At 38.7% G+C, this 22,113-nt stretch overlaps 1 protein-coding gene across 1 annotated transcript in view; it reads right to left on the reverse strand.

Annotated features, from left to right (window-relative positions):
* Lrrk (Leucine-rich repeat kinase) overlaps nucleotides 1–22,113 on the reverse strand; it is a 1,005,461-nt gene that overhangs the window by 125,745 nt on the left and 857,603 nt on the right. The window contains exons 37-38 of the mRNA XM_070091737.1: nucleotides 14,192–14,397; nucleotides 6,322–6,532 (exon numbers count right to left, since the gene is read on the reverse strand). Of these exons, the coding sequence (XP_069947838.1) occupies nucleotides 6,322–6,532; nucleotides 14,192–14,397 (417 nt within the window). The remainder of the gene's footprint in view (nucleotides 1–6,321; nucleotides 6,533–14,191; nucleotides 14,398–22,113) is intronic.

Here is a 22,113-nt window from a genome sequence, read left to right on the forward strand (position 1 = left end):
CTGAGAGATTCTGAAGAAAAGTTGTAAAAGTTGGTGGATGAATTTAGGAGGAGAGGTATAAGGGGAAAATTAAAAGTTTATGTAGGAAAGAATAAGGTGATGAAGGTAACAAAAAATTCAGGTAATGAAAGACTGGATATCAGATTAGGAGGAGGGACTATAGAGGAAGTGAATGTGTTCAGATAATTGGGAGTGGACCTATCTGTGGATGGGTCTATGAAAGATGAGGTGAACCATTGAAATGATGAGGAAAAAAAGGTGGGTGGTGCAGTAAGTTAAAGAACGTTATCCATGGAGGCAAAAAGGAAAATGCATCAGAGTATAGTGGTACCAACATTCTTATATAGGTGTGAAATATTTTTTTTTATTAACACATCAGCCGATTCTCACCAAGGCAGAGTGGCCCGAAAAAGAAAAACTTTCATCATCATTCACTCCATCACTGTCTTGCCAGAGGGGTGTACACTATAGTTACAAAACTGCAACATTAACACCCCTCCTTCAGAGTGTAGACACTGTACTTCCCATCTCCAGGACTCAAGTCCGGCCTGCCGGTTTCCCTGAATACCTTCATAAATGTTACTTTGCTTACATTCCAACAGCACATCAAGTATTAAAAACCATTTGTCTCCATTCACTCCTATCAAATACGCTCATGCACGCTTGCTGGAAGTCCAAGCCCCTCGCACACAAAACCTCCTTTACCCCCTCCCTCCAACCCTTCTTAGGCCGACCCCTACCCTGCCTTCCCTCCACTACAGATTTATACTCTCGAAGTCATTCTGTTTTGTTCCATTCTCTCTACATGTCCGAACCACCTCAACAACCCCTCCTCAGCCCTCTGGATAATAGTTTTGGTAATCCCACACCTTCTCCTAATTTCCGAAGTCGCAATGGTTGGTGGATGACTTTGGAGGGTATGTAAAAATAAGGAAATTAAAAGTGAACATAGAAAAGAACAAGGTGATGAGGGTAGCAAAAATTTAGGTAATGAAAGACTGGATATCAGATTGGAAGGAGGGAGTACAGATGAAGGAGGGAGTACGGATGAAGTGAATGTGTTTAGAGATCTGGGAGTGGATTTGTCAGCAGATGGGTCTATTAAAGATAAGGTGAACCATAGAACTGACAAGGAGAAATAAGTGGGTGATGCATTGAGGCATCTGTGAAAACTAAAAAATTATCTGCATTATATTCACACCACACATCGCCCTCAGGCATGACATCTCCACAGATTCCAGCCTTCTCCTTGTTGCAACATTCATCACCCATGCTTCACATCCACCCAAGAGTGTTGGTACAACTATACTCTCATACATTCCCCTTTTTGCTTCCACGGACAAAGTTCTTTGTCTCCACAGACTCCTAAGTGCACCACTCACCCTTTTCCCCTCATCAATTCTGTGATTCACCTAATCCTTCATAGACCCATCTGCTGACATGCCCACTCCTAAATATCTGAATACATTCACCTCCTCCATACTCTCTCCCTCCAATCTGATATCCAGTCTTTCGTCACCTAATCTTTTTGTTATCCTCATAACCTTACTCTTTCCTGTATTCACTTTTAATTTTCTTCTTTTACATACCTTACCAAATTCATCCACCAACCTCTGCAACTTCTCTTCAGAATCTCCCAAAAGCACTGTGTCATCAGCAAAGAGCAACTCTGACAACTCCCACTTTGTGTTTGATTCTTTATTTTTTAACTCCACACCTCTTGCCAAAACCCTAGCATTCACTTCTCTTACAACCCCATCTATAAATATACTGAACAACTATGGTGACATCACACATCCTTGTCTAAGGCCTACTTTTACTGGAAAATAATCTCCCTCTCTCCTACATACTCTAACCTGAGCCTCACTATCCTCGTGAAAACTCTTCACTGCTTTTAGTAACCTACCCCATATACCATACACCTGCAACATCTGCCACATTGCCCCCCTATCCACCCTGTCATGTGCCTTTTCTAAATCCATAAATGCCACAAAAGCCTCTTTACCCTTATCTAAATACTGTTCGCCTATATGTTTCACTGTAAACACTTGGTCTACACACCCCCTACCTTTCCTGAAGCGTCCTTGTTCATCTGCTATCCTACTCTCTGTCTTACCCTTAATTCTTTTCAATAATAACTCAACCATACACTTTACCAGGTATACTCAACAGACTTATTCCCCTATAATCTTTGCACTCTCTTTGCTTTTATACAAAGGAACTATGCATGCTCTCTGCCAATCCCTAGGTACCTTACCCTCTTCCATACATTTATTAAATAATAGCACCAACCACTCCAACACCATATCCCCTCCTGCTTTTAACATTTCTATCTTTATCCCATCAATCCCAGCTGCCTTACCCCCTTTCATTCTACCCACTGCCTCACGAACTTCCCCCACACTCACAACTGGCTCTTCCTCACTCCTACAAGATGTTACTCCTCCTTGCCGTATACACGAAATCACAGCTTCCCTATCTTCATCAACATTTAACAATTCCTCAAAATATTCCCTCCATCTTCCTGATACCACTAACTTTTCATTTAATAACTCTCCTCTCCTATTTTTAACTGTCAAATCCATTTGTTCCCTAGGCTTCCTCAACTTACTAATCTCACTCCAAAACCTTTTCTTATTTTCAACAAAATACGTATGGGTTTTAAATATTGCAGTGAGGTAGAGGCTGGAGGCAGTGGAGATGATGTGTCTGAGGGCAATGCATGGTGTGAATAATGTACAGAGAATTCGTAGTTTGAAGATTAAGAGGTGTGGGGTTACTAAAAGTATTATTAAAATTGCTGAGGAGAGGTTATTGAGTTGCTTTGGACATTTAGAAAAGGTGGAGCAAAATATGATGACTTGGAGGGTGTAGATGAATGGTTCAGAGAACCGACAAGTTGATAAATTAGACATATGTTCAACACTTGGGTATCTTTACTGAGGAAATGTTTCGCCACACAGTGGCTTCATCAGTCCATACAAAAGAGAGCCTTGAAAAACAGGAGAAGTTTGAGGTAATCAGTCCCTCAGCCTTGAGTCGATGCGGTCAGTCCATCCTGTTCTTCAACGCTCTCCTTTGTATGGACTGATGAAGCCACTGTGTGGCGAAACGTTTCCTCAATAAAGATACCCAAGTGTTGCACATGTCTAATTTATCAACTTGTCAGTACTCTGAACCATTCATCTACATTCCTGTCTGACACAGCAACATCTTGGGATCTTAACCCTTTGAGGGTCGACAGGCCCTCTCCGAGACTTGTTCTCAGGGTCGGCCAAATTAAAAAAAAAAAAATTTTTTTTTTCTTATGAAAAGATAGAGAATCTTTTCCCGATCATAATGACACCAAAAGTATGAAATTTGATGGAAAACTTACAGAATTATGCTCTCGCGAAGTTAGCGGTCTCGACGATGTTTACGCATCGGCGATTTTGCCCACTTTGAGCCCTATTTTCGGCCAATTCCAGTGTACTAGTCGACAAAAATCATAACTATTTCTCTAGAACTCCATTTTTTCTATTGAATGAGCACAAGAAACCACCCATTTACTGATTTCAACTATCCAATACAGTGGTCAGAATTTAGCAATTTTGCCAATTTCACAAATTTCAAAAGATGCCAATTTCCAAATAGGGCCCAAAATAAACAAGACATACATTTCTGGCACTAAAATAACATTTCCTCTGTTCGTTAGTCACATCCCTAGGCCCCTCTTATATTTCTTTGGCTTTCCACTTTCAATTTTTATTCTTACAAAAAATAAAAGATTTACTGTTATGCAGACTACTGCATTAGTGTAGAAATGGTATAAATAATATCAGTGCACTTGTGAAAGAATATTAGACTCACCAGTTGACGTGTATTGGACGCTTGGCATGATTTGTTTACTTTTGAACTTTGGTAAAAATCAAACATTTCTGCTACTTTGAGCTAAATTTCAAGGTACTTTTCACTGTAAAACCAGTCAAAATCATCTCAATTTCTGTAATATGTCTTCCATTCTATAAAATGAGACCAAGGAAACTAGAATACAACAATAAATACCATATGAAAATACAGTGCAAAGTCGCTGTTTTATTCCAAAAACACGGTCAAAGTTTTTTTTTTCTCATTATGCACTGTGTGCTGCAGGATTTCTTTTATACTGCGCACACTGCCCACATAGACCCATTCTTTCATATGTATGCCTACCAGCTTTCTCCCACTAGATTTGAGGGCGCTAGAATTTAGGTGTACTATAACGTCAAAAACCCTGGGTCGTAAGCCGTACTAGTACGGCCGAAACCCTCGAAGGGTTAATACAGGAAATTCTTCACTTGCCTAACCCTTGGGAATGACCTACTTCCACATTGGACAAATGTGATACCACCTACGACTGCTGCACCTCTCCTGCCTATGGTATATAAGCTACTTCTTCACACACATGCTGTATTCTTTTCAAGATTGATGGACTGACCACATCGACTCAAGGCTGAGGAACTGATTACCTCAAACTCCTCCTGTTCTTCAATGCTCTCCTTTGTATGGACTGATGAAGCCATTGCGTGGAGAAACGTTTCCTCAATAAAGATACCCAACTGTTGCACGTGTCTGATTTATTGACTTGGAGGGTGTACATTATTATTATTGTAATCATAACTAAGCGTTAAACCCACAAGGATAATATAGCGCTGGAAGGGTATACAAATCTGTAGGAGGGAAAGTGGGGGTAGGGGTCATCCTAGGAAAAGTTGGAAGGAGGCGGTAAAAGAGGTTTTGCATGAGGGGCTTAACATCCAACAGGTGTATGTGTGTGAATAAGTGAAGGCATGTCATTTTAATGACTTAACATACTGCTGGAGAATGAGCAAGGTAATATTTATGAAGGGATTCAGGGAAACTGGTTAACTGGACTTAAGTCCTGGAGGTGGGAAGTACAGTACCTGCATTCTGAAGGAGTGGTGGGGATATTGCAATTTGGAAGGGCATCTAAGCTGTAATGTTGGTGCGCCTCTGGCAAGACAGTTATGAAATGAGTAATTGTGAAAATGTTTCTTCTTTTTTGGGTCACCCTGCCTGATACAACACATTTACATCACAGTTTTCAGGCTTTCAGTGTCCAGTAGTAGTCTGATATTGAACTCACCAATAGGTTTTCCTGATATCTCTTCCTGGTGAAATCATTCACTGTGGGGGTTCTATTTCAAAGAAACAGTACGTGTTGGAGCAAAACTAAGTTTAGATTTGTATTCAGTGTCCCAGATTTAGTTAGAAACACATGCTTTTAAATACAAACTGAAACCTTTGTTGGCCAGTGTTATCAGCTGGTAGAAATAAAATTACAATATAGTATATGTAGAACAAAAATTAATAACCAGCGATAGAAGAAAATTTTAATGAAAGCATAAATCATGCACCAGAAGAAGACTAAGAAATGCTCCAGGCAAAATATCACAATTCTTTTTTTAAATGTCATGGGTGATGTCAAAAAGAATCACGAAATAAAAATAATTTTTAATGTCTCAATCCCTTGGATAAGCATCAGTTGGTTGGCTAAACTGCCTTATCAAAACACTGGAAACCAACTTCCTTTGCTGCATAATTTAGGTACTACTGTATATCTGAATGGATATTTATTAACTTTTAGTTATGAATAATAATTTTCTGTTACTTTAACATCTGACATAATGCTCGTTAAATTTCAATGAATAAAAATATAAATAAATCCCCACTGGTTGCCAACATGGCAGTGTGTATGCCTTTATTGCTTTAATAAATGGACAATTTCGCAGCATTTTAGGTAGTATTTTTTTTTGTAATACATCTTAAGGTGGTTTCGATGGCATTATTTTGTAAAAGATAAATGGAGATGGTGTAAACCTGAAGGTAATAGTGACTTCGTTACAGTAAGTACAATTGCAAAAAATACCCTTCATTGCTTCCCAAATAATCCACACTTCTAAGAGATCCCTTCAGTGTTCAATTATGCAACAAAAAATGTTAAAATGCTTTCAAGATTGAGAGATTATAAGTAACCATAACTAACATGCATTCTTTCCTTAGGGAATACATTGCAACAGTAAAGTCATTTATTTGTATTAGAACATACCTCAAATTTCTGTAAAAAATTATCACTACAGTACTTTATTCAGGAACTGTTTTTCTTGTTAAAAGTAATAGAATTGGTATGCTCATTTAAAAACAGGTGGTCATGTTTTGCCACAGAATATGTCCCACCTTTGTGATTCTTGGTGACATAACACAAGCAAGAGCTACCCTTTCCAAATATGCTAATTTCTGGTTCTAGTGCAAGAGATTGAAAAACAGAATGCAGAATGTTACCTGAGAGATCTGGGATGCTGTCATGGAGCAGTACAATGGGTTCATCTCTACAAATGATCCCCAATTATCAGGTAAGTGACGGGCTTGCGGATGGTTGCCAGGACCTTCGTGTTGACCATGACACTCCAAACACACAGGACAAGGAACCAGACGCGTCACTAGGAACTTTCCTTCACTTGTATGAACAAAACGTGTGCCAAGAGTTGGATACCTAGATTTAGGAAAATACATTTTAAAGAACATTTATAACTTAAAAGAATAGTATTATAATACTATGCAGTACATTTTTTATCACACTGGCCATTTTCTATGAAGCCAGGATGATCCAGAAAAGGAAACATCGACCATCATTCCCTCAACATCATAGATATCATGACAGAAATAACTGAGCTGTAACATACCAATCCATTTTTCAAAAGACAGGCACTGCATGTCCCATCTCCAGGACTCAAGTCTAGGTAAAAAGTTTCCTTAAATCCCTTCATAAATGCTGCATTGCTCATCTTTCAACAGCACATCAAATCCCAAAAAGCAACTTATCTTTAATCTTCCCAATATAACATATTTACATATACCTGCTGGATGCTCAAGCCCCCACCTCTTTAAAAACCCTCAACAGTATTTTATTAGCTGATCAATTCCTTACTGTTAAAATTAATGCACAATATCAAGTTACTTTAAAGAAGGGATTTGGGATATTGGTTTGTCTGGAATAACATCTTAACTGTCATATCTAGGCACCTCTGCAAAGACAGTGATTATGTGTGAATAATGGCAAAAGTGTTCTTTCTTGTTTTGGGTCACCCTGCCTCGGTGGGAGATACCCAACACGTTAAAAAAAAAATCACGTTACTGTTAACCCTTTGAGGGTCCGTCCCGTAGTTCTAAGGCTTTGAAGCTGGGGTCCAAGCTGTAGAACTATGGCTTGAACTCGGGTCACTCAATGTACCATGTGGTACCCTATACCATATGCAATTCCAAGGGGACTGAGTACATCCCGTGGCCCTACACCTAGAATAGACAGTGAAAGTGACAATGATGTAGCTACAATTGGGATGAACAGACCACATGTGTCAGTACGGGGTGGTGGTGCCACCAGCATGCGTGCGTGCACCATGCGACACCAGCCCAGACTGGGAGTACCCTGTACCATAAGGTACAGGGTACAGGGACCCTAATGGAAATAAGTCACTGACTTTTTTGGTTATCCTAGGATCTTTACACATATGCTATGTATGATAATATATGTAACTGTATTTGTGTATATCTGAATAAACTTACTCAAGTGTATGTGGCATCGTTAGTAAGTTTATTCAGGTATACACAAATACAGTTACATGGATTATCATACATAGCAGCATATGCATGGAGAACCTAGGGTCCCTGTACCAAATGGTACCATTGTACTATGTGGTAACATTGTATCATATGGTGTGTGATGAATGGTGTCTCAATTCTTCCACCATATGGTACCATTGTACCATTGTACCATCTAGTACCATTTTACAGTATGGTACCACTGTACTATATGGTATCATTATACCATAAGGTACAATGTACCATATGTTTCAAAACCATAGAGAAACTGAACTGAAGCTCTATTATTATTATTAATTTTGGGAACTGAAGCTCTATTATTATTATTATTATTATTATTAATTTAGGGAACTGAAGCTCTATCATTATAATAATAATAATAATAATAATAATAATAATAATAATAATAATAATAATAATAATAATAATATATTATTAGTAGTAGTATTATATGATTATTATTATTATTGTTGTTATTATTAATTTAGGGAATTGAAGCTCTATTATTATGATAATACAGTAGACTGCCATTGAAGAATTGCTGCTGAATTTTATGTAACACGTCGTATAATTAATCTAATATGGTTCAATTTGTGGGAAGAAAAAAAAAATTCTCTTTTGCTCAAGTGGCCGCCTTGTTGTGGAGCAGCCGGGAAGCCCTCCCTTACCAACCCCCGACACCAATTCACCATCCCAGCATTTGTAATTCATACGTGTCCAGTCTTTCTCTCCTACAAGGCAGCTGTGTTTGTCAACTGTGTTATGATATTTTAATTACTATATCTTGTAACTGCCAAGCAATCATGACACTCAGTAGCCATACTAGTGTTGCTGAAAGTGGCACAAAGAGGTATAAGCACTTAAGTCTTAGAATTAACAAAGATATTAGACAAGAGATAACCTGTAGCCGTAACTGAAGTGCTACTTTGTACACAGAAAAAGAGGTTAACACGAGTTTGTGTGACTGACTGACTGAATGACTTACTGACTGAATGACTGACTTACTGAGTGACTGACTGACTGAACTGATTGACTTACTGAGTGACTTGACTGACTTACTAAATGACTTGACTGACTTACTGAATGACTTGACTGACTGAATGACTTGACTGACTTACTGAATGACTTGACTGATTTACTGAGTGACCTGACTGACTTATTGAGTGACCTGACTGACTTACTGAGTGACTTGACTGACTTACTGAATGACTTGACTGACTTACTAAATGACTTGACTGACTTACTGAATGACTTGACTGACTGACTGACTTGACTGTAATAATACATGTAATAATATATTATTATTATTATTGCTGAGAAGAAAAAGAGAATGATTTCCACGGAATTAAAGCACGAAATCATAGATAAACAAGCGAGGTGTTCAGGTTTTGGGTTGAGGGGGAAGAGGGAGGGGGGAGCTGGCTCGCAACTCAAATGTTGGCTTGTAACTCGGAGCAAACAATCGACCCAGGGACGGCTCGTATCTCAAAAAAGTCATAAGTTGGGACACTTGTAAGTCAAAGTTCCACTGTATACAGCACCAGTTGCTCACATACTTATGATTTAATAATGGTTTATACAGTAGACCGTCATTTAACATAGCAGTTATGTTCCTGAAAATGCCGTGCTAGGTAAAATCGTGTGGGATGAACTAAAGAACTTAAGGGAAAAATAGGGTTACGTTCCTGGGAGCCCCCAAAAAGCCAAACAACTTTTTTTTTGACCAACAGATCTTACAAAAATAAAAGTGAATATGTAATTGTGGTTCATTGTCGTGATATACTACTGCTTAAGACTACAAATGCAATAGAAATAATAGTATTTCTTACCTTAAATTGTGGGTAATGGTGTTTGTGGATGATTGTGAAAAGTGGATATGCATGGTTTGGCTCTACTGGGCTGAGGTGGATGGTCATTGGTTGTCGCCAGAAGTGGACGGTTGAGGTTCTGGTACTGAAGTCGATGGTTGTATTGGAGTGTGCACAAATTCTGTAATGGATCTCTGGGCTCTTTTACCCTACAGTACATTCTACAGTACATTCTACAGCTGACGGTAAGGCATCATCAGCTGGTCTAGACTCCGTTTCAAAGCACTGCTTCTAGATTTGTCAGGGTCCTCTTCAGTTAAAAAGTCTGCAACTTTACCAATAATATGGAACTGATCACATAACTGCTGCAATGTTAACTGTTTTTCTTCAGGTTGTTCTTCATCTTCTTCTGTTATCTCCCTCCTTTGTACCTGTGCATCGAGCTCTGCCAACATTTCCTCTGGACTCCTGTCTTCATCATCATTATCTTCTAAGAGCTCATTCACATCTACAGGACCATCACCTGGTAATCTCCTTGCCAGCTGAACAATTTCTTGAACCTGACTCTCAAGCAAGGAAAAACCAGTGAAAGAATTTACTACAGAAGGCCAAAACTTTCCCCAGCCTGCATTTAATATTCATTGGGCACTTCATTCCATGCACTTCTAGCATAGCTGATAGCATCTGCAATGTTAAATTTATTCCAGAAGCTTGGTACTGCCAAGTTGGAATCAGAGTCCATCATTGCAACTAGTTTTTTCATAACTTTTTTTGTGTAGTTACACTTGAATGACTTAACTCCCGATCCAGTGGTTGAATTAGAGATGTTGTATTTGGAGGTAAAAATACAGCTTTTACATGTGGGGTCACATCCAGCAAAGCTTGTGGATGAGTATAGGAATTATCAAGAATGAAGAGAGCCTTGAATGCAATGCTCTTGCTGTACAGGTAAAACTTGGCTTCAGGAATAAAGTGATGCTCAAACCAGTCAATAAATATTTCCCGTCATCCATGCTGACTGGTTTGACCTCAAAATTACTGGTAAGGTGTTTTTATCTACGCCTTTCAAAGCACGAGGATTCTTAGAGCAGTAAATAATCATGGGCTTACACTTGAAATCACCTGATGATATACCACAAAGGAGCAAGATGAAGCGATCCTTTGCTGCCTTGAAGTATGGTGCACTTTTCTCTTGCTGACTGATATAAGTTCGTGTTGGCATTTTCTTTCAAAAAACACTTGTCTCATCAGCATTAAACACTTGATGTGGCTCATAGCCACCCTCAGAAATAATTTCCTACAATTCAGCAGGAAAATTACTTGCAGCTGTATGATCAGCTGAAGCACTTTCACCAGAAAACTTAATACAGTGGACCCTTGAGTTTCAGCAGCATTGACTTTTGTGAAATCCGACTTTCGGCAAGTTTTTTCAGAAAAATTTGGCCTCAAGTTTCGTGATTAGAATCGTGATTCGGCGACCGTCTGGTACCCGTCCGCCCGTCACCGCGCACACAAAACCAGTCTCCCACGCCACTCATGCTCAGTGTGCCATTGTTTACCAACACGTGACCATCACCCCGCGGGTTCATACGTAATAATCCTTTGTTTCTTGTGCTGCAACTGCTAAATAAGTCACCATGGGCCCAAGGAAAGCTAGTGCAAGCCCTTTGGTAAAGAAAGCAAAGAACATGATCCAGAGGGATTTTGATGGGTTTGAGGCAGACCCTGACCCTGCTGACCCTCTGCCTGTTGTGGAAGGTGTTGTGGCATTAGGCAAGTCCATGGGGTTGGAGGTGAGTGACGGGGATGTGGAAGAATTGGTGGAGGACCACAGGGAAGAGCTAACCACTGACGAACTGCAAGAGCTTCAACTGGAACAGCATCAGACCACAGCTGAGGAACTTGCTTCAGAGGAGGAGGAAAAGAGAGTGAAAGAGGTGCCTTCTTCAGTGATTAAAGACATGTGTTCAAAGTGGAATTTGTTGCAAAGTTTTGTTGAAAAGTATCACCCTGACCAAGCTGAAACAAGCCATATCTGCAACATGTTTAGTGACAAAACCTTGTCCCACTTCAGGCAAATCATAAAGAAATGCCAGAAACAGACCTCTCTGGACAGATATTTTGTGCGACAGGGGTCCAGTGACTCTCAAGTTGTTCCCAGTGGCATTAAAAGAAGAAGGGAAATAACCCCAGAAAAGGACTTGCTACCTGAAGTCCTAATGGAAGGAGATTCTCCTCCCGTCTTCCATCCACTCAGAAGTCTTCAGTAAAGGTAAGTGTAATGTTATTATTATTTTTTATATGCATGTACTTGATTTCTGTTTGTTTTCAGTATGTAAATCTTTATTTAATTTGAAAAAAAATATTTTATTTTAATATTTTTGGCTGTCTAGAACGGATTAATTTTATTTCCATTATTTCTTATTGGGAAAATGGTTTCGAGTTTCATGAATTTCAACTTTTGGCAGGCTCTATGGAACATATTAATCACGAAACTCAGGGGTCTACTGTATTATATAACTTATTATGCAAATTAAAGTTTTGGAACTAACCTGTGCTAAACATACACTCGTTTTCAGGCCTTCCTTCCTTACCACACACTGCTTTAAACAACGGTAAGGCCTTTTCCCCAATTAGGTTGAAATTAAGTGGTGCACCTTTCTTTGTCTTTTGTTCAATCCACTCAAGCAACAAGTTTTCTGTTTTATTTACTTGTTGTAAGTTACGTGTCATTCTTTTCATGAGATGACATCCTGGGTTATTCATTACACAAGCTTGTATATTCACCTCGTTCTTCCTAACTGTACAAACTGACACTTCATTAAGGCCATAGGCCCTCACTATGTCTACCACAAGTGAGCCACTCTTAACCTTATCTAATATCTCTATTTTCTTCGTAATTCCTAGACTTACATGCTTCAACCTTTTCTTGCTACTTTCAGCAACACTCGTATGCCTACTAGGTGCCATGATTGCTTGGCAGATTTAACCCTTTGACTGTTTTGGTCGTATATATACGTCTTACGAGCCAGTGTTTCAGACATATATATACTCAATAATTCTAGCGGCTTCAAATCAATCGGAAGAAAGCTGGTAGGCCCACATGTGAGAGAATGGGTTTGTGTGGTCAGTGTGCACCACATAAAAAAATCCTGCAGCACACAGTGCATAATGAGAAAAAAAAACTGATCGTTTTTTTTGGATTAAAACGCCGACTTTGAGGTGTATTTTTGTATAGTATTTATCGATGTATTTGCGTTTTCATGGTCTTAGGTTATAAAATGGAAAACACATTACAGAAATAGAGATGATTTTCATTACTTTGATGATGAAAACTACCTTGAAACTGAGCTCAAAGTAGCAGAAATGTTCGATTTTTACCAATGTTCAGGAGTAAACAAATCACACCACACGTCCAATACACGTCAACTGGGGAGTCTAATATTCTTTCACTAGCGCACTGATATTATTTATACCATTTTTACAATAATGCAGTAGTCTGCATAACAGTAAATTTTGTATTTTTTTGTATGAATAAAAAATCAAAATAGAAAGCAATAATAATATAAGCGGGGCCTAGAGATGTGACTAATGAACAGAGGATATGTTATTTTAGTACCAAGAATGTCTACCGTGTTTATTCTGGACCCTAATTTGAAATTGGCATCTTTTTTAGTTTGCGTGAAATTGGCCAAATTGCCAATTTCTGACCACAATATAGGGTAGTCCAAATTGGTAAATGGGAGGTTTCTTGTACTCAGCTGATAGATAAAATGGAGTTCTAAAGAAATAGCTATGAGTTTGGTCAAATGGAACAATGGAATTGGCTGAAAATAGGGCTCAAAGTCGGCGAAATCGCCAATACGCATATGTCGCCGAGACCGCTAACTTCGCAGGAGCGTAATTCCACGAGTTTTCGACAAAATTTCGAACTTTTGGTGTCATTACCATCGGGAAAAGATTCTCTATCATTTCATAAGACAAAATTTTTTTTTTTTTTTTTTTTCAAAAATTTAGCAACATAGAATGACAGTTTCAGAAAGGGGTCTGAAACAGTCAAAGGGTTAAGATATGGCAATTATAATAAGTACCTAAATAAACACAGCGAGCTCCCAGAAGATCGTCCTACACACACATGAACTGAACTGAAGGCTGGGAGAATGGTGAGGGTGGGTGTGGGCGGCTCAGGGTGGTGGGGTTGACGGTAGGCCTCCCCCATTGACTCAATGGTGTAACCCACAGCCAATCCCGCAGGCGACTGCAGGCTCAAAATTTTTTCCCCTCCCGCAAACTGAACCGTGTTAAATTAATTTTACGATGTGCTAAATAATACTGTGCTGCAATTCTTCACTCGTGCTATACCCGAATCGTGCCAAATAAACTCTTGCTAAATGACGGTCTACTGTAATTTATTTAAGTGAGATATACACACAACAGCATTTTCAGTACTTAATAGTTAAGTATACACGACACAATATGCTGTATTTTTGTACTAAAACAGTACAAAGTAAGTCTCATACTGTAGCTGTGTAGGTCTCTATCCATAGCTTCATCCTTAATGTATCTTTAATTATGATTTTTTATTAAATTACTGAATACCTGCATATTTCATCCCAAGTCAAAGACCCTCTTCAAAAGATTCAGATCAGCAGCAGATCTGCAGAAGAGGGTCTCAAACCGAGGCTGAAACACATGAATATCTTTTTACCTGTTTATCATATTTGATCCAAGTGATAAAAACTTACCAGTCTTCCAACAAGGTATCAATGTGGTCGACAGCAAGGGAGAGGAGTTTGGCAACACATTCAGGGGCTGGGTCGAGAACAACAGACTGTATACCAGAGGCCAAGATATCTACTACTGAGTTTGCAACATCATTTTCTTGTAAAGGACGCTTGATAACAACGGCTTCATTTGGAAGGCATATTTCTAACACAGCTGAGTTATTGACCTGCAATTATATAAAGAATTTTTGACATAACTTACAAGGCAGAATTTATACAAACTTCCTCATTTACTGTAAACAATCCATTCTGGCAATAACACTGCTAGAAATAAATCAGTAGCATTAATTTTTTTTTTTTGACATTCAGTAATACGTACACATTTCCATAAGAAAATACTACAGTGGTACTTCGGTATACATCTGCTTTGGAATAAGTCCAACTTGGTATACGTCCTGCTTGGACGTGAAAATTTTTGCTTGGTATACAACCTTTGTTTGGAATATGACTCGCATGCTAGAACTTGTATGGGTCAAAATGAGTCACGACACTGCATGCTACACCACTACACTGTAGCCCAGAGCCATATTATTACCATCAACATACCCTGTTCACTAAATTTAATCATTTCTAACAACTACCTTTAGATGCTATCATAAACGAAAGGAGAAGAAATGAATAATTCATGCCGAGAATTGTAAACAAAAGCGGAGTGTCTAGACCAAACGCAGATTCATACACGTTTTCTTTGGTGCTGGACCAGAGAAATGTAATGTTTTCCCTCTGCCTGGCAGATAAACATAGCAAGTTTTTATGCTATGTAACATGTTTCTTATATAATTTTGAAGAAAATATCATAGATGGATTAATGAAAATGTTTATATTAATGTAAAATAAGATACTTAATGTGCCCAAGAGTGATTATTATTAGTATTAAGTAATGTTTTCCCTTTGCCAGGCAACCGTATCTCCATAGCATATAAACACAGCATGTTTATATGCTATGTAATGTGTTTCTTGTATAATTTTAAAGAAAATATCATAGATGGATTAATGAAAATGTCTATAGTGACGTAAAATGAGACATTTAATAATAATAATAATAATAATAATAATAATAATAATAATAATAATATAATATAATATAATAGCAGCGAGGAGGCGGTTGGAAGCAGTGAAGATGACCTGTCTAAGGGCAATGTATGATGTAAATATTATGCAGAAAATTCGGAGTGTGGAAATTAGGAGAAGGTGTGGAGTTAATAAAAGTATTAGTCAGAGGGCTGAAGAGGGGTTGTTGAGGTGGTTTGGTCATTTAGAGAGAATGGATCAAAGTAGAATGACAGAGAGAGTGTATAAATCTGTAGGGGGAGGAGGGCGGGGTAGAGGTTGGAGGGAGGGGGTAAAGGAGGTTTTGTGGGCGAGGGGCTTGGACTTCCAGCAAGCGTGCGTGAGCATGTTAGATTGGAGTGAATGGAAACAAATGGTATTTGGGACCTGACGATCTGCTGGAGTGTGAGCAGGGTAATATTTAGTGAAAGGATTCAGGGAAACCGGTTATTTTCATATAGTCGGACTTGAGTCCTGGAAATGGGAAGTACAATGCCTGCACTTCAAAGGAGGGGTTTGGGATATTGGCAGTTTGGAGGGGTATGTTGTGTATCTTTATACGTATATGCTTCTAAACTGTTGTATTCTGAGCACCTCTGCAAAAGCAGTGATAATGTGTGAGTGTGGTGAAAGTGTTGAATGATGATGAAAGTATTTTCTTTTTGGGGATTTTCTTTCTTTTTTTGGTCACCCTGCCTCGGTGGGAGACGACCGACTTGTTGAAAAAAAAAAAAAAAAAAAATATATATATATATATATATATATATATATATATATATATATATATATATATATATATATATATATATATATATATATATATATACATAGGTAGTAGGTTGGTAGACAGCAACCACCCAGGGAGGTACTACCGTCCTGCCAAGTGAGTGTAAAACTGAAGCCTGTAATTGTTTTACATGATGGTAAGATTGCTGGTGTCTTTTTTTTATCTGTCTCATACACATGCAAGATTTCAGGTATGTCTTGCTACTTCTACTTACACTTAGGTCACACTACACATACATGTACAAGCATATATATACACACCCCTTTGGGTTTTCTTCTATTTTCTTTCTAGTTCTTGTTCTTGTTTATTTCTTCTTACCTCCATGGGAAAGTGGAACAGAATTCTTCCTCCGTAAGCCATGCGTGTTGTAAGAGGCGACTAAAATGCCGGGAGCAAGGAGCTAGTAACCTCTTCTCCTGTATATATTACTAAATGTAAAAGGAGAAACTTTCGTTTTTCCTTTTGGGCCACCCCGCCTCGGTGGGATACGGCCGGTGTGTTGAAAGAAAGAAAGATATATATATATATATATATATATATATATATATATATATATATATATATATATATATATATATTTTTTTTTTTTTTTTTTTTTTTTTTTCAACAAGTCGGTCGTCTCCCACCGAGGCAGGGTGACCCAAAAAAGAAAGAAAATCCCCAAAAAGAAAATACTTTCATCATCATTCAACACTTTCACCACACTCACACATTATCACTGCTTTTGCAGAGGTGCTCAGAATATAACAGTTTAGAAGCATATACGTATAGAGATACACAACATATCCCTCCAAACTGCCAATATCCCAAACCCCTCCTTTAAAGTGCAGGCATTGTACTTCCCATTTCCAGGACTCAAGTCCGACTATATGAAAATAACCGGTTTCCCTGAATCCCTTCACTAAATATTACCCTGCTCACACTCCAACAGATCGTCAGGTCCCAAGTATCATTCGTCTCCATTCACTCCTATCTAACACGCTCGTGCACGCTTGCTGGAAGTCCAAGCCCCTCACCCACAAAACCTCCTTTACCCCCTCTTTCCAACCCTTTCGAGGACGACCCCTACCCCTCTTTCCTTCCCCTATAGATTTATATGCTTTCCATGTCATTCTACTTTGATCCATTCTCTCTAAATGACCAAACCACCTCAACAACCCCTCTTCTGCCCTCTGACTAATGCTTTTATTAACTCCACACCTTCTCCTAATTTCCACACTCCGAATTTTCTGCATAATATTTACACCACACATTGCCCTTAGACAGGACATCTCCACTGCCTCCAACCGTCTCCTCGCTGCTGCATTTACCACCCAAGCTTCACATCCATATAAGAGTGTTGGTACTACTATACTTTCATACATTCCCTTCTTTGCCTCCATAGATAACGTTTTTTGACTCCACATATACCTCAACGCACCACTCACCTTTTTTCCCTCATCAATTCTATGATTAACCTCATCCTTCATAAATCCATCCGCCGACACGTCAACTCCCAAGTATCTGAAAACATTCACTTCTTCCATACTCCTCCTCCCCAATTTGATATCCAATTTTTCTTTATCTAAATCATTTGATACCCTCATCACCTTACTCTTTTCTATGTTCACTTTCAACTTTCTACCTTTACACACATTCTCAAACTCATCCACTAACCTTTGCAATTTTTCTTTAGAATCTCCCATAAGCACAGTATCATCAGCAAAAAGTAACTGTGTCAATTCCCATTTTGAATTTGATTCCCCATAATTTAATCCCACCCCTCTCCCGAACACCCTAGCATTTACTTCTTTTACAACCCCATCTATAAATATATTAAACAACCATGGTGACATTACACATCCCTGTCTAAGACCTACTTTTACCGGGAAGTATTCTCCCTCTTTTCTACACACCCTAACCTGAGCCTCACTATCCTCATAAAAGCTCTTTACAGCATTTAGTAACTTACCACCTATTCCATATACTTGCAACATCTGCCACATTGCTCCTCTATCCACTCTATCATATGCCTTTTCTAAATCCATAAATGCAATAAAAACTTCCCTACCTTTATCTAAATACTGTTCACATATATGCTTCAATGTAAACACTTGATCTACACATCCCCTACCCACTCTGAAACCTCCTTGTTCGTCCGCAATTCTACATTCTGTCTTACCTCTAATTCTTTCAATTATAACCCTACCGTATACTTTTCCTGGTATACTCAGTAAACTTATTCCTCTATAATTTTTACAATCTCTTTTGTCCCCTTTCCCTTTATATAAAGGGACTATACATGCTCTCCGCCAATCCCTAGGTACCTTCCCCTCTTTCATACATTTATTAAACAAAAGTACCAACCACTCCAACACTATATTCCCCCCTGCTTTTAACATTTCTGTCATGATCCCATCAGTTCCAGCTGCTTTACCCCCCTTTCATTCTACGTAATGCCTCACGTACCTCCACCACACTTACAGTCTGCTCTTCTTCACTCCTAAAAGATGGTATACCTCCCTGGCCAGTGCATGAAATTACCGCCTCCCTTTCTTCCTTAACATTTAAAAGTTCCTCGAAATATTCTCGCCATCTACCTAATACCTCCCTCTCCCCATCTACTAACTCCCCTACTCTGTTTTTAACTGACAAATCCATACTTTCCCTAGGCTTTCTTAACTTGTTTAACTCACTCCAAAATTTTTTCTTATTTTCATTAAAATTTCTTGACAGTGCCTCTCCCACTCTTTCATCTGCTCTCCTTTTGCACTCTCTCACCACTCTCTTCACCTTTCTTTTACTCTCCATATACTCTGCTCTTCTTATAACACTTCTGCTTTGTAAAAATCTCTCGTAAGCTACCTTTTTCTCTTTTATCACACCCTTTACTTCATCATTCCACCAATCACTCCTCTTTCCTCCTGCCCCCACCCTCCTATAACCACAAACTTCTGCCCCACATTCTAATACTGCATTTTTAAAACTATTCCAACCCTCTTCAACCCCCCCACTACTCATCTTTGCACTTGCCCACCTTTCTGCCAATAGTCGCTTATATCTCGCCCTAACTTCCTCCTCCCTTAGTTTATACACTTTCACCTCCCTCTTACTTGTTGTTGCCACCTTCCTCTTTTCCCATTTACCTCTTACTCTAACTGTAGCTACAACTAAATAATGATCCGATATATCAGTTGCCCCTCTATAAACATGTACATCCTGGAGCCTACCCATCAACCTTTTATCCACCAATACATAATCTAACAAACTACTTTCATTACGTGCTACATCATACCTTGTATATTTATTTATCCTCTTTTTCATAAAATATGTATTACTTATTACCAAATTTCTTTCTACACATAGCTCAATTAAAGGCTCCCCATTTACATTTACCCCTGGCACCCCAAAATTACCTACTACTCCCTCCATAACATTTTTACCCACTTTAGCATTGAAATCCCCAACCACCATTACTCTCACACTTGATTCAAAACTCCCCACGCATTCACTCAACATTTCCCAGAATCTCTCTCTCTCCTCTACACTTCTCTCTTCTCCAGGTGCATACACGCTTACTATAACCCACTTTTCACATCCAATCTTTATTTTACTCCACATAATCCTTGAATTTATACATTTGTAGTCCCTCTTTTCCTGCCATAGCTTATCCTTCAACATTATTGCTACTCCTTCTTTAGCTCTAACTCTATTTGAAACCCCTGACCTAATCCCATTTATTCCTCTCCATTGAAACTCTCCCACCCCCTTCAGCTTTGTTTCACTTAAAGCCAGAACATCCAGTTTCTTCTCATTCATAACATCCACAATCATCTCTTTCTTATCATTTGCACAACATCCACGCACATTCAGACTTCCCACTTTGACAATTTTCTTCTTCTTATTCTTTTTAGTAATCTTTACAGGAAAAGGGGTTACTAGCCCATTGTTCCCGGCATTTTAGTTGACTTTTACAACACGCATGGCTTACGGAGGAAAGATTCTTATTCCACTTCCCCATGGATATAAAAGGAAAAGTAATAAGACCAAGAACTATTAAGATAAAATCAAAGAAAACTCAGATGAGTGTGTATAAATAAACGTGTCCATGTATGTGTAGTGTGACCTAAGTGTAAGTAGAAGTAGCAAGACGTACCTGTAATCTTGCATATTTATGAGACAGACAATATATATATATATATATATATATATATATATAGGTAGTAGGTTGGTAGACAGCAACCACCCAGGGAGGTACTACCGTCCTGCCAAGTGAGTGTAAAACGAAAGCCTGTAATTGTTTTACATGATGGTAGGATTGCTGGTGTCCTTTTTTCTGTCTCATGAACATGCAAGATTTCAGGTACGTCTTGCTACTTCTACTTACACTTAGGTCACACTACACATACATGTACAAGCACATATATGCACACCCCTCTGGGTTTTCTTCTATTTTCTTTCTAGTTCTTATTCTTGTTTATTTCCTCTTATCTCCATGGGGAAGTGGAACAGAATTCTTCCTCCGTAAGCCATGCGTGTTGTAAGAGGCGACTAAAATGCCGGGAGCAAGGGGCTAGTAACCTCTTCTCCTGTATATATTACTAAATGTAAAAGGAGAAACTTTCGTTTTTCCTTTTGGGCCACCCCGCCTCGGTGGGATACGGCTGGTGTGTTGAAAGAAAGAAAGATATATATATATATATATATATATATATATATATATATATAGGTAGTAGGTTGGTAGACAGCAACCACCCAGGGAGGTACTACCGTCCTGCCAAGTGAGTGTAAAACGAAAGCCTGTAATTGTTTTACATGATGTTAGGATTGCTGGTGTCTTTTGTCTGTCTCATAAATATGCAAGATTACAGGTACGTCTTGCTACTTCTACTTACACTAAGGTCACACTACACATACATGTACAAGCACATATATACGCACCCCTCCGGGTTTTCTTCTATTTTCTTTCTAGTTCTTATTCTTGTTTATTTCCTCTTATCTCCATGGGGAAGTGGAACAGAATTCTTCCTCCGTAAGCCATGCGTGTTGTAAGAGGCGACTAAAATGCCGGGAGCAAGGGGCTAGTAACCTCTTCTCCTGTATATATTACTAAATGTAAAAGGAGAAACTTTTGTTTTTCCTTTTGGGCCACCCCGCCTCGGTGGGATACGGCCGGTGTGTTGAAAGAAAGAAGAAATATATATATATATATATACATATATATATATACATATATATATATATACATATATATATAGGTAGTAGGTTGGTAGACAGCAACCACCCAGGGAGGTACTACCGTCCTGCCAAGTGAGTGTAAAACTGAAGCCTGTAATTGTTTTACATGATGGTAAGATTGCTGGTGTCTTTTTTTTATCTGTCTCATACACATGCAAGATTTCAGGTATGTCTTGCTACTTCTACTTACACTTAGGTCACACTACACATACATGTACAAGCATATATATACACACCCCTTTGGGTTTTCTTCTATTTTCTTTCTAGTTCTTGTTCTTGTTTATTTCTTCTTACCTCCATGGGAAAGTGGAACAGAATTCTTCCTCCGTAAGCCATGCGTGTTGTAAGAGGCGACTAAAATGCCGGGAGCAAGGAGCTAGTAACCTCTTCTCCTGTATATATTACTAAATGTAAAAGGAGAAACTTTCGTTTTTCCTTTTGGGCCACCCCGCCTCGGTGGGATACGGCCGGTGTGTTGAAAGAAGAAAGATATATATATATAGGTAGTAGGTTGGTAGACAGCAACCACCCAGGGAGGTACTACCGTCCTGCCAAGTGAGTGTAAAACGAAAGCCTGTAATTGTTTTACATGATGTTAGGATTGCTGGTGTCTTTTGTCTGTCTCATAAATATGCAAGATTACAGGTACGTCTTGCTACTTCTACTTACACTTAGGTCACACTACACATACATGTACACGTTTATTTATACACACTCATCTGAGTTTTCTTTGATTTTATCTTAATAGTTCTTGGTCTTATTACTTTTCCTTTTATATCCATGGGGAAGTGGAATAAGAATCTTTCCTCCGTAAGCCATGCGTGTTGTA

This window comes from Cherax quadricarinatus, chromosome 37, assembly GCF_038502225.1.
Source record: "Cherax quadricarinatus isolate ZL_2023a chromosome 37, ASM3850222v1, whole genome shotgun sequence".
Classification (NCBI taxonomy): domain Eukaryota; kingdom Metazoa; phylum Arthropoda; class Malacostraca; order Decapoda; family Parastacidae; genus Cherax; species Cherax quadricarinatus.